The 13071-nt window shown below is 60.4% G+C and overlaps 1 protein-coding gene across 1 annotated transcript; it reads left to right on the plus strand.

Annotated features, from left to right (window-relative positions):
* The first annotated feature begins 855 nt into the window (after positions 1 to 855).
* On the plus strand, positions 856 to 12206 carry LOC102559303 (major histocompatibility complex class I-related gene protein). Its single transcript, XM_014607004.3, has 10 exons — positions 856 to 869; positions 2956 to 3023; positions 4099 to 4179; positions 5796 to 6059; positions 9199 to 9471; positions 9931 to 10224; positions 10422 to 10508; positions 10918 to 10951; positions 11616 to 11648; positions 12076 to 12206. Exons 1-10 carry the CDS (start codon positions 856 to 858, stop codon positions 12110 to 12112), a joined length of 1185 nt encoding a protein of 394 aa, XP_014462490.3. The 3' UTR covers positions 12113 to 12206.
* Positions 12207 to 13071: the final 865 nt, after the last annotated feature.

Below are 13071 nucleotides of genomic sequence, written 5' to 3' on the forward strand. Positions count from 1 at the left end.
TGAGCGGGGAGCTGCCCGCCGGAGCCCCGGGCAGCGCGGGGCGCAGGGCAGAGCCGAGCCGGCCCTTCACGGCCCCGGGCAGCTGGCGGGGAGGAGCCGGGCGCGGGGAAGGGGCTCGACACCATGCCCAGGCCCGTGTCCGTGTGCCCGTCCCACGGGCCGGCCGGGGCAGGGGCTTCCTGCTGCTCGGGGCTGGCGGGGCGGGGTACCGGGCCCGGGCGGGAAGCGCGGCCGCGAGGCTCCTGCCGCTGCCCCGCCGCCGAGTGCCCGCAGCCCGCAGCCGGGGCGCCGGTCCGGCACTGCGGGGCGGAGCTCGGAGCCGGGCCGCGGGGTCCCGATGACTGCCGGGGCCGGGCCGCGCTGCAGCAGGACGGGACGGGACGGGACGGGACAGGACGGACCGAGCCGTGCGGGACCTCCCGCGGGCACCGCAAGTATGTGTGAACTTAGCTGCAATTGCAGCGCCCCCTCTCCCCCCTCGCCACACAGCGGCCAGGGCCGGGACAGACGTGGCGACAGGCAGCGGGAGGCAGAGGAAGGTGCCCCGTGGGGCCGGGGTGCAGGGGCCGTGGACCCAGACGTCTGGGACAGGAGCACCCGACCATGCGGGGCTGGCAGCGGGGTGGGGAGGGGACCTGGGCACCCTGCCGCATCGCTACAATCAGATGGGTGGTGAGTGCGCCCTGTCCCTGTCCCTGTCCCTGTGGTGGGGCGGGGTGGCCGTGCCAGCAGTGGGGGGTGGGGAGCTGCGAGGGTGTTGACCAGCGTGTCCACAGGAACAGGTGATGTGGGGATGGGCGTGCAATGCTGGAGAGTCCATGTGAGGAGATGAGACTCCACTGGGGGTGGAGGTAGATGGAGGAGACCAGGTGAGGGCAGCCCCAGGGTGTGAGCACAGGGATCGGGTACATCAGTGCAATTGGTGGGGGTGCAGGAAACGGGCCCCTGTCACCTTTGTGGGGTGGCAGGGCAGGGGCTTGTTCTGAATGGGACACAGGACTGGGAAGCATCTCCTGGGCCCCTGCGTCTGGTCCCTGCTCTCCAGGCAGCTGACCAAGCTCCATGTGGCCCAGCTCCATTCCCGCCCCTGCTGTCCCCTGGGGAGGCTGTGCAGCCTCTCGCTGCTCCCGGGAGGAGAAGCACCGCTCTGCTTTCCAGCCTGGATTCCTTCCGGCCTGGTTTCATCCCTGCCCCTTCCTCTGCTGACCTTACCCTTTACCTTCAAGGGTCCATGAACACCAACCCCTCTGGTCCAGCTCTGGCATTCCCAGCATGTGCGTGGGCTGCTGTCGTGTCTCCTTTTTGCCTTATCCTGCTGGACTGCCTCCCACCCCCCAGCTGTCCCAGCGACCCTCCTCCCCTCTGTTAGCCTAGAATAAAGGCCCTTGACATAAGTACAGCCTGCTTGACAGAAGTAGCTTGACTCTCACCCAGCAATGGGTGTTGTTTACATGAAATGCAGTTTTTTGCTAAGTCAGAATGAATTAAGGAAACTAAGAAGTTGGCTAAAAGCAGAAAAACAACATGTGATCTTAACAGCTAGAGACTCTCTAAGGTAAAACAAACCATAGAAAAAATAGCTGTTAAGTAACATGCAATATTGCTGCAGAAATGTGCGACATAAATGACCATAGGACAGAGTATGTATTAAGATAAGAAATGGGGCTGTGTAGACAAGATAGGTTTGGTTCTTTCAAAGTCCCACTGAAAAATCCTCAGCATTGATCCTCGGACCAAAACTCTACCCTGAGCCAAACTCAGATATAGGAGCTGGGTGCCCCGGACAAGACCTTACAGCCTAATCAACAAGTGACATCCTGTTCATTGCATCTCAGGATGGTGAGATGGGATGTTGTTTTTAACTAACTACAGTAATAGAATTGTAACTGTTAAGGTTATTTTGGCTTTTTGATTTAAAATTGTAAGTATTAGGGTTCAAAAAACTTGCTTAAAGTTAAGGACAACTGTGTCTTAGTCTCTGTACCTGGTAAAAAGACCCATAGTAGCGTCATTGGATGTAACACAACCCCACCCCTGTGAGGTTGGGTCTGGACCATCCTGGAAGTCCTGATCCAGGGCCTGGGTGGGAGGGGGTGTGTGTGTGTTTCAGGGTCTCACACTCTCCAGCTCATGTACGGGTGTGAGCTCAGGGGTGATGGTGTCATTAGGGATCTCTGGCAGTACAGCTATGATGGGGGAGATTTCCTCAGTTGTGACATGAGTACTCGTGCCTGGGTAGCAGTCTTCCCTACAGGCCCAGGTCACCCAATGCAGCTGGAATGAGGATCAGGCCAGCCTTCAGCAAGTGAGAAGCTACCTGGAGACCTGCATCAAGGGGCTGCAGAAGTACGTGCAGTACAGGGTGAAAGCGCAGCAGGGAAGTGAGCATGAGTCTTACCCCACCCTAGGGCAGCACTGACCAGGGCCATCCCACCCACCCCACTAAGAACATACTGCTCCTCCCACGTGGGAGATAGTAAGCACTGCCACTGGCAGGATATCTTTACCCTCACACTATTACTCTCGTACCCAGTGAGGTCTGTCCTTGCCCCAGTCACACCCCTCCAGGTGAGGGCATCCTCCCAGGTGTCTGGCCCAGGCCCATGTTTGAGAAGTAGAGAGCAGCTCTAGCAATAGACCCCATTCCCTCAGTTCAAGACGTGGTGTGACATGCCTATGCCTGAAAAATCCCCGACAGACAGTGATCATGCCCTGCTCACCTGGTCATGACACACCTTGTCTTTCTTGCCCACCACGACTTTGCTGTTTCCTCCAGAGGAATCTTCACTTAGAGAGCGGTGGTACCGGTGGTTCTCTGATGGCCTTGGTGCGCTCGGCCTGGTGTAAAGCGCCTGTGGGCCTCCTCCTCCCTCCACCCCACTCCTTTCCACTCAGGAGTGACTATCGAATCTGGATGATGAGTCATGCACTATGTGATCCCTCCTTCTTCTTTAGGTGTGCAGTGAGGATCGGATCTGCTAGCATAGTGCCTGTGCCTCTGTCTCACAATCACAACCAAACAGGTAAGAACATACAAATAGCTCAGGCATGGCAGCTATGCCTCCACACACTGAGCTGTCCCCTTCCTGGGCACCACTTCTGGCCCTCTGGGTTGGGCTTGTTGCACCCACTGGCTAGTGGCCCTTATTGTGTGGGCTCTTTCTGCCTGTGCACCTGGCAGGGTATGGTGGAGCCCAGGCTTGCCCATACCGGGTCTTCAAGTGGCTTGCACTCCAAGTTGACTGGTTGTGGGGGCACTTCTGGCCCACAGGTCTTCCTGATGCTCCTGTCTCATCAGAGAGCTGCCTCCCCACAGCTCCTTTGGTTATGCTTCTGCCCAGCTCCTCCACGCTGCCCTCCCCCTTTCCCGTCTCATCTCTGTTGCCTGGGATGTGGTTCTGGGCAAGGGAAGAGTCCCTGCAGCCTCTGACGAAGGACAAGCCCCAGCTCTGACTGCTGGGGCAACATGCAGCCCTTTTCCAGGGCTCTGGCAGTGGAGGAAAAGCACGCTTCCTTCCTAGAGCTTTGGCATGTCCTCTGTCCTTTCCTTCTGACACGCTTAGCCTGTTTCCTTTGGGCTCCAGGCCAATGGGTATGTCCCTTCTAGCTGGCATGATGACAGCCCGGCCACCTGAGTCTGGTCCGATTTGGAGCATATGGGCACATGACTCCTCTGGCAGGGACACAAGCTCGAGCTCTTCCTCTTCCCTGGGTCCGTGCCAACCACCAGCTGTTTGGTGTGTCAGGAGCTTGGGCGGGGGCCTGTCACACCTGGGGAACTGTGTCCCTGGTGCTCCTGTTCCCGAAGTAGGGGGGAGGCAACAGTTCCTGGGCCGAAATGGAGCTGGGTCCAGCTGCCCCCGTTGCCCAGTGTAGGTCTCAGCCCAGCCTCTTGGTGGGTATCTCAGCCCCACCAGATCCAGCTTGGAAGGCCTCTCTAACTGGGGTGTCTCCTCCCTCCCAGAGCGTCCAGTGGTACTGGTGAGCGACAGGCCGTCGCCCTGGGATGAACTCACCTCCCTGTCCTGTCGGGTCCACAGCTTCCACTCCCGGGGCTGGCAGAAGAACGAGCGCAGCCGCTGGAGATGAGCTGATCAGGTAAAACACGGGACCGACAAGACCTGGGTCGGCATAGCGATTGCCCCAGCAGCCACCACAGCTACATCTGCAGCACAGCGTGTGAGCCTGGGCGTTGGATACTTGAGAGTGGCCTGGGACCCCCGCACAGAGGCGACCTGGACCCCCGTGATGGGGATGGGAAGGGGATTGAGGGCACACCGGGGCACTGCGGGGGACATGGCGGGCACGGCGGGGCGCTGGGCACCTTCTGCCGCAGCGGGGGCAGGGCTCGGTCCCTTCTCCCCAGCCCCTTCCCTGTGGCAGAGCCCGAGGGCAGCCCACGGAGCCGGGTGGCACCCTGCCCGCGCTCAGTCGGTGCCGGGAGGGTCGTGTCGTGTCGTGTCGTGTCGCTGCCGGCCTGGGCCAGTCTCCACTGCTCCGGCCCCAGGGCTGTTGGTGCACCCTTACACCTGCGGGCCAGGCCACAGTGGCTTGGGGCTGGCTCGGCGCAGCACGCACGGGCAGCCCGGCTGGGCAGGCACCGGCCGCAGCACCGCCCCGAGCCGCCATGGAGCGGAGCCCCCTGGCCCTGGCCCTGCTTGTGGCGGCCCCGGCCGTGCCCGGGCCCCACGCTGGTGAGTGGCTGCGCATGCAGGCGGGCCGGCCCTGCCGGGGTTGCGGGAGGCCGGGGTGGCTCGGGGCGCAGCTGTGATCCGGGCCGGGGGCTGCCGGGCCGAGGGGCGACCCCGCCGCCGCCGCCTGCAGGAGGGCGAGCCTGCCCCGGCCTCGCCTCCATGGATCGGGCCGTGCCACGTGCCCAGCACTCCCACCTGCGCTCCCACCCCTGGGGGTTTCCATTTTTTGCCCCACGGATTCTCCTGCCCCCTTGCTGTGCCCCTGCCTCAGGAAGGCCAGTCAGTGACTTGCGGGGCTGGCCCTCCTCCTCTTAGAGGTGGACCACGAGGTCTGGGCTGCAGCAGGTCAGGGGTGGGTCCGGGCCAGGCGACCCTGCAGAGCTGGCTTCTAATAGCGAGAGGCACCTGCCAGCACTGCTGTGCAATGGGTCATGAGATGAGTCCAGAGACTGAAACAGGAGACCCTGGGACAGACACCCGGTGGTAGCAAGAGCAGAGAAGTGCCCCGGGCAGCCAGTCCGGTTCTAGCGCCGCGGTTCCCCAGTGCTGGAGGTGCTCCCAGGCTGCCCTCAAGGCAGCAGTGTCAGCACACCCAGGGGCACAGACCGGGCTCCTGAGACACGCAGGGAGCGTCGCAGGAGCATCGGGTGCGTCAGACGTGTCCTGCAGAGCAGCGGCCTGTGGCAGTCTGAGGCCTGTGCCCCAGGGGGGCGGCTCTGGTGTATTTCTGGGTCAAGAACGAGTGGAAAGGAAGAGGTGGCGTGTCCTGAAGGGCCTCAGGTCCGAGCCTGAGACCCACTGTGACGGGTTAGGGGCAGAGAGATGGGGTTGGATTTGGACGCAGCCAGAGGCTGTTCTGGGCTTTGCTTGCTCTTCTCTCCGCACTGCTGTGCTGAGATCAGGACCCAAGGACTGAGGAGGGAGCAGGGGAGGATCTGCCCTCTCCTGCTGGCCCCCATTGCTCACTCCACTTTGCACTTCCACTCCGACCTGGCCTGCAGTGCCAGGTCCTTCCTCTGTGGCCCCTCTGGGAGGTGGCAGTGAGCACCCAAGGGCACTGGTGGCTGCCCCCACTAGTGTTGACCTGTCACTCTCCCACAGGCTCTCCCTCCTACCGGCATTTCTACACGGGGGTGTTGGATCCCAGCCCAGGTGTGCCTGCCTTCACTGCTGTGAGCTATGTACACGACCAGAAAATTCTTCACTATGACAGCGAGACACGGAGAGAGGAGCCACGTGGGGACTGGGTGCAGGGGGCCGTCAACCCAGACTTCTGGGAAAGGGAAACCAGGAGCTTGCGGGGCTGGCAGCAGGGATTTGAAGGGAACCAGGTCACCCTGCGGCATTGGTACAACCAGACCGACTGTAAGTGTGGGCAGGAGGGGTGGGCAGGAGGACCAGGGGGACCCTGGGACCAAGGGGTGACTGATGAGGGAGTGGGGCAGGCACCTGCCCAGCAGCTTAGGGTAGGAAGCTGGGAGGACATTGCATTGTCTCATGTGCAGTCTCTGGCGCCAGCCAGCCAGCTACTCTTTGCCATCACCTCAGGCAGGAGCAGGGTGAGGGGCAGGGGCACCAACTCAGTCTTCAATCAGGATCAGGTGGCTGCGGAGGAAGCCCTCTCCCCTTCCCGTGCATCTGCTGTAAGCAGCATCCCCTGGCCTGTGCACAGGAAACCAAGACTGGTGCTTCCCTGGCCCGGCAGGTCAATGCCTTGGCACCTGTTACACAGACCTCTTGGGCTGTCTAGCTCCTGGCAGCAGGAGCCAAGCCCTCATCCCCTAGGTTGGAGGTCCCAAGCTGATGCATGGAGGGAAACCCCGTGTGCCCGATAGTGGTGGGAACGGCTGTTCTCTGTCCTGCCGCGGGTCAGTGCACAGCTCCCCAGCTCCTGCCCTGTCCTGTTGCCTGGAGCTCCCTGTGTTGAACAGTTACAAATGTCCAACTCGGGATCCTTAAAATTCTAGTTTATTAGGCAGATTGAAACACTGTAATCATAAACCTTGGGGCTGGTCCACACACACACACACATGCACACACATACACACACACACACACACACATGCACACACATACACACACACACACACATGCACACACATACACACACACAGTAGCAGGCTACAGAGTCAGGTATACCTATCCTACAAGCGCTGGAGTCTGTCGTTGAGGCTTCTTTCAGCGTGGTGTTATCTTCCAGAAGGGGGTCGCCGGCTGGTCCTTCTGGCTGGACAGGTCTGGTCGAGTTGGAGATCAAGAGGGCGCCACTGAGGGTCACTTTTCACTGCCTTTTATCTGTCCCTGGCAGACTTTGGTGACTCCCCAGTTTTCTGGTTTGCCCAATCCAGGGGTCATTGACCCTCGTGGGACTTCCCCCCCTCGGTGGCTACTGGACAGCATCTGTCAGCCCCAGGGGTCGTCCGCATGTATGTGCAGGTTTGGGAGTCCGTTGATGAATTTAGAATAGGGCTCTGGGAGTGGTCCATCTGGAGATATTCAGCCCAAAAGTTGGTCTCTGGTGTTGATTAAGTCAGGCCAGGGCTTCTAGCCCTTGATCAGTGACGTTTAGAGATTTCCCGGTTGTTACACTGTCTTCTATTGAGTTCAGCTTCCAGGTGATAATTGCTGCCTGCTTCCATGTTACACATTCAATCACTGATTCACTCACTCTTTCAGAGGCCAGCCTGATACAGGGAAGCTACAAATGCCATGGCACACAAATAGATAAAAATACCAAACTACAAGGGGAGATACAAAATGCACACATACAAATTTTAAAATACAATTCCTTATCTTAAAGTGAAAGAGAGAGGAAGGAAGAAAAGGTAGAAAAAGAGAAACATATCCAAAGAGGGGAGAGCAAATGCAGGCAAGAGGAAAAGGGGGCTTTCTGCTACATTAGAGGAAAAGGGGGCTTTCTGGTACACCTGAGCTCTGTCCTGAGCATCTCAGTGTCACTGACAGGTGAGGTGTGTTTGAGGTCAGCCCTTGTGGCCTCCAAATATGCTCTGCCTTCCTTAAAAGGGTCAGCCAGGGGCTGTTGTTGCCCTGCCACGTGCTGCCAGGGCCTGGGTTGCCAGCTCTGACATACAGCAGAGAGGAGGAAGGAGTGTGCACCGCCCTCCCTGGGTGAGCCCGCCCTGGCCCCCGTGCCAGACATCCCCCCCAGGCCTCTGAACACACCAGCCTGTCCCCGTCACAGCGTAAGTGGGCACCGGGGTGAGAACAGTGCTGCAACCCCTGTGTTACGGAAGGGGCTCCTGGCCCTACGGTGACCCCAGCCCAGGGAGCCCCTCTGACCCAGGCTGAGTGGCTCTGAGTCTTGCGTGTAGCAGCTGATGGGGCTGGGAAGGACAAGGGGCTGGGGCTGGGGCTGGGGCTGGGGCTGTGGAGGGAGGACAGATGTGTGAGAGGGCAAGGAGCCGTGTAGGCCTGTGATGCCCAGGACAGCTGGGTGCAGGGGTCCCTATCACCAGTCCTGTGCAGCTGGATCTCCTGCACTGGGGCCCAAAGGGCTCATGCAACTGGTGCTGTCAGCGAGGGCAATGATGGCAGCTACCATTCCTGGGGCTCCTGCCTGAGCCTCTAGCCAGCCCAACCCCCTTCCCACTGTGCCTGCTGCTCCCTGCCCTGGGCCTCTGCAGAGCTGGTTCTGCTCTTGCTGAAAGCCCCTGGTGCTGCACCCTGCTGCAGCCTGGCAGGGGAAGAGGGCACAGGACACTGCCCAGCCTGCCCCAGAGGTAGGGCCCTGTGAGGACCTCAGACTGGTCTGTGCCTTGGCAAAGTCCCCAGGGCAGGGGCTGGGCCAGGGCAGGGGCTGGGCCTACCTGGTGCCTGGGCAGGGGGGATGCGGAAGAGCCCCTGTGAGAAGCGGGAGGGCCTCAGCCACCCCAGGGCAGGTACACAGGAGTGCAGCGGCTGGCCCTGGGGCAGGGGGCTCATCCCCCATCAGAGGCACCGCAGGCAGGAGGCAGCCCCAGCAGTCTCCCCAGGGAAGCAGTGGGAGGTGTAAAGGCTGCCCCCACACCCACCCAGAGTTCCTTGTGGGGCCGGAGCTGCCTTGGGCTGTGTTGCCCACCCCCACTGTGGGACTCCCAGTGCCTCAGTCCAAGTGTCCTCTCCCCGCCCAAATTGTGCCACCTCGGGCGGGGGGGGGGGTCCTCCCAATCACAGTCGAGACCCCAGCCCTCACTCTGCTTATCAATCCAGACTTGCCCTGGCTGGTTTGACATTGCCCCTTGCTCTGCCACCCTTGCCCTTTCCTTTCCAGTGGCTCATTCCCACCCCTTCTCCCCAGCCCTGGGCTCCTGGGTTCCCAGGGCGCGTGTGGGCTGCAGTTGTGTCCCTCCAGCCTTGGTCTCTGTGAATGGGGCCTCTGAGCTGTCCCAGAGCTACCTGCCCTCCATGAGGTGGGATCTGCTCCTCTCCAACCTGGCAGCCCTTGGTGGCACCTGTTCCCTGGGGCTGTGACCCTAACCCAGGCGTGGATCTGTCTGTGTTTCAGGGTCTTACACTCTCCAGTTCATGTATGGCTGTGAGCTTGGTGAAGACAACAGCACTGAGGGCTACATGCAATTTGGCTATGATGGGGAAGACTTCATCAGCTATGATCTGAGAACACACACCTGGGTAGCAGTCCCAACACAGGCCCAGGTCACTCAGAGCAGGTGGAATGGGGATAAGAACCTTCTTCTGATTGTAAGAGCCTACCTGGAGGGGAAGTGCATCGAGTGGCTATGGAAGTACCTGCAGCACGGGAAGGCAGCGCTGCAGAGCAGTGAGTCCCAGTGTCACCCACCCAGGACAGTACTGAGAAGGGCACCCCTTCCCCCTGGGGAACGCTCACCCAATCTCCCTGTGTTTGGGGTGGCATGTGTTGTGTCCTGGTCCTGGTCCTGCCCCTGGGCCACGACCCAGTGCTGCTGTGTGATACAGTGCGCTCTGTCCCTGCCCTGGTCAAGCCCCTGGCTGGGTGGAGCCCATGAGTTGTCTGTGCCCCAGCCATGTGTCTGAGAACCAGAGATCAGCTGTATCAGACCCCGTTCCTGCAGACCCGAACCCAGCATAGCCTGGTCTCCTGTCCCCTGCGCTCCCTCCCTGATGCCGTCTGGTCCTGCTTGAAATGGCTGACAGAGCCAGCTGTGTATGGCCCAGTGCAGGGACCCAGCCCAGCCTCCTGGCAGGGATGTCAGACCCAAGGGGCCAGTCGCTCTAGCAGGTGTCTCCTCCCTCCCAGAGTCCCCCATGTCACAGGTGAGTGACAGACCATCATCCTGGGCCGGACTCACCACCCTGTCCTGCCAGGTCCATGGCTTCTACCCCAAAAACATCTCTGTCGTCTGGCTGAAGAATGGGGAGGCGCAGCCTCAGGAGACGAGTTGCTCAGGGGTCCTTCCCAGCGGAGACGGGACCTACCAGACCTGGGCCACCATCGAGATCGACCCAAACAACAACCACAACTACACCTGCTGTGTGGAGCATGTGAGCCTGGGGGCAGACCTGAGAGTGGCCTGGGACAAGAGCAGACAGAGTGAGTGACCCCCGCATGGAGAGGGAGGAGACCCCAGCCCCTAGCGGAGGGAGGGGCTTCTTAACCCTGCTAAGTGGGAAAGACTGGTGGGGTTGGAGGAGACATGGGGCACCCATGGGAAGGGGACACTTGGGCCCTGCAGCAGGGAGGGCAGGTCTGGGGGTTCCCCTTGCTCACAAGCCCCTTCCCTCTGTCAGAGCCTGAGTCCAGCCTGAATTTGGCCCTCGTTATCACGATCGTGCTGGTCATTATTGCTGCGATGAGCACAGCTATTTACTTCCTCAGTAAGTGCCAGGTGAAGTTTTTGGGGTCAGTCCATGCCTAGGCCTTGATGGAGTGGGGTGGGGCCTTGTCATCATTGCTCTGCCTGGGACCTGGGGGGATACTGTGGATTCTCTGGCTGCTCTGGACTCCCAGGTCCACATGCTCCAGGGGCAGCAGCAGCCAGACCCCACCTCCAGTGCTCTGCGGCTGCCTTGCTGAGGGCCCCTGAGGGCTCTTGGGCTCCATGTGAACCATGCTGCACAGCCCCATTGTCCTCCCCCAATGGGGGTGTCCTGGGGCCTGCATCCTGGTCTCAACCCATGGTTCCATGCTGGGCAGGCAGCTCCTCTCAGGGCTGTGGCCCCAGGTCAGAGCCATCCCTGGTTGAGGAAGCAGCTGCACTTGCTGACCTCTGCCTTCTCTCTGCAGGGAAACGGGGACCGGGGCACAGAGCAGAGACCGTGTAAGTGCGCAGCCCCCTCCAATCTCTCCTTGTCACTGGTGCTAGGGGGCTCTGTTGAGCCTCACTCCTGCCCTAAGTGTCACAAGGGTGCCCGTCACTGTGGTATCTGGGCATTCCTGCCAGCAGGGCTCACATGGGGCATGCAAGGCATGGGATTGCTCAGGGACCTCTAATCCCCTCTTTGTCCCCCCTCAGCCTGCAAAGGCTTTGATGGCTCCGTTGAGTTTCAGTGTGAGGGACCCAACCCAGGGGAGGGACTTCTGGGGCCTGGCTGGTAAGGGGGTGGATGGAGAGCCAGCCTGTGGGTCTGACTCAGGGAGGTTGCAGGATGGCCCTGCCATGGGTCTGCCTGGGTGGAGGTGGCAGCTCTGGCTGCATGTGGGGCCAAAGGGCTCCTGGCAACCCAAACCCCCTCTGTGCGAGCCCTGTAGGGGCAGGGCAGGGGAAGGGGCAGATACCCTCCCTATCACCTGGCCAGCCCCTGCTAGCCCACACCTGGTCACTCTTGCTCCAGGACAGGGTAAGTGTGAAGGGCCTACTGGCTGCACTGGCAGCAGCTCATGCCCACCTGGCTCTCCTGTGCCCAGGGTACAAGGTGCAGGGTGGAGCTGGGGGAATCTCAGGGGCCGGAGACACGTGGCTAATGTCTGTCCTTCCTGCACAGGGAGCAATCGCAGCTCCAGCACCCGCTTCAAAGGTAAGTGCAGGGGACTCTAGCTCAAGGTATCCCACAGAGGAGACACTGCACCACTCCGACCAGCCTTGGGATCCACGGGTCACCCCACGCCAGGCAGCCATGGGGTCTGAGGGCCAGGAGAGCTCCATGGCTGGCTGTGCACAAGCCTGTCTGCTCCTGGGGGGAGAGGGGCAGAGTGGGGTGTCCATCACCCCCCCAGGAAGACTGGGCCTTGAGGCCTGCAGATCTGGGCAAGGGGCTGAAGTCCAGGCACTGCCGGGAGCAGAGCTAGTGAAGCGCAGGGGACCTGGCAGTGCCAGGTGTGTTGAGGGTGGACATCACCTCTCCTCAGAGCAGGGTGACCCTGTCTGGAGCCAAGCAGGGGTCAATGCCTCCCCAGTGCTGCAGTCCCTACAGCTCCAACATCTTCCATGTCTCATTCCCACAGCTCAGCAGAGCCTCGTGAGGCCCGTGACAACTCCTGAGAGACTGGTGGAAGAGGAGAGACAGATCACTGAGGAACCCATGCTGATTCAGCCCTTCCAAATGCCTTGCTTTTATTGCCTTGATTTTGCAAAACAAAGCCCCTTGCTGTGGGACAGGACATACTGAGCTGGGGAAGGGCATGCATTAAGGTAGAGGAGCATTGGGGTGGCTCAGGCTGGGTGCAGTGGTAGGTGTTGTGGGGCTGCAGCTGTCTCCAGGCAGCACGCCTGCCCTGCCAAGTCCCACCCTGGCATGGCCAGATCTGAGCCTCCTGCTGGCTGTGGCCTGGCCACATCCTGTGCCCTGACAGGGAACTTCCTGCAGGGCTGCCGAGTACCAGGAAGGTGCCTGTCTGCTGGCAGCGGGGTCTGTTTGAGAACAGGACCCCTCCTGCTGCTGCATCTTTCCCTGGCAGCCACCCCTCCAGCCTTTGGGCAGGCCCCAGTTGCTGCCAGCATCGCAGCCCCCAAGCTGGGACCAGAGAACCAGGAGAGACAGTGCCAGACCCGAACAATGGGCACTTCTTGGGGGCATTTGCTCCATAGGAGCATGGACCTTTGTCTGTGTGTGAAAGAGAGTCGAGAAGGAGGTTGGAGTGAGTTCAAAGTGCGACAACGACCCCCAAGTGCCTGCCCCCAGCGCAACTGCTCTTTCATTGCAGAACATAAATGCCTGGATTGGGTTTGGCTTAATCTTTTGCTATTTTGTTTAATTATAGATTGATAGATTCATAGATGCTAGGGTCGGAAGGGACCTCAATAGATCATCGAGTCCGACCCCCTGCATAAGCAGGAAAGAGTGCTGGGTCTAGATGACCCCAGCTAGATGCTTATCCAACCTCCTCTTGAAGACCCCCAGGGTAGGGGAGAGCACCACCTCCCTTGGGCGCCCGTTCCAGACCTTGGCCACTCGAACTGTGAAGAAGTTCTTCCTAATGTCCAGTCTAAATCTGCTCTCT

The sequence above is a fragment of the Alligator mississippiensis genome, chromosome 11 (genome assembly GCF_030867095.1).
Source record: "Alligator mississippiensis isolate rAllMis1 chromosome 11, rAllMis1, whole genome shotgun sequence".
Taxonomy (NCBI): Eukaryota; Metazoa; Chordata; order Crocodylia; family Alligatoridae; genus Alligator; species Alligator mississippiensis.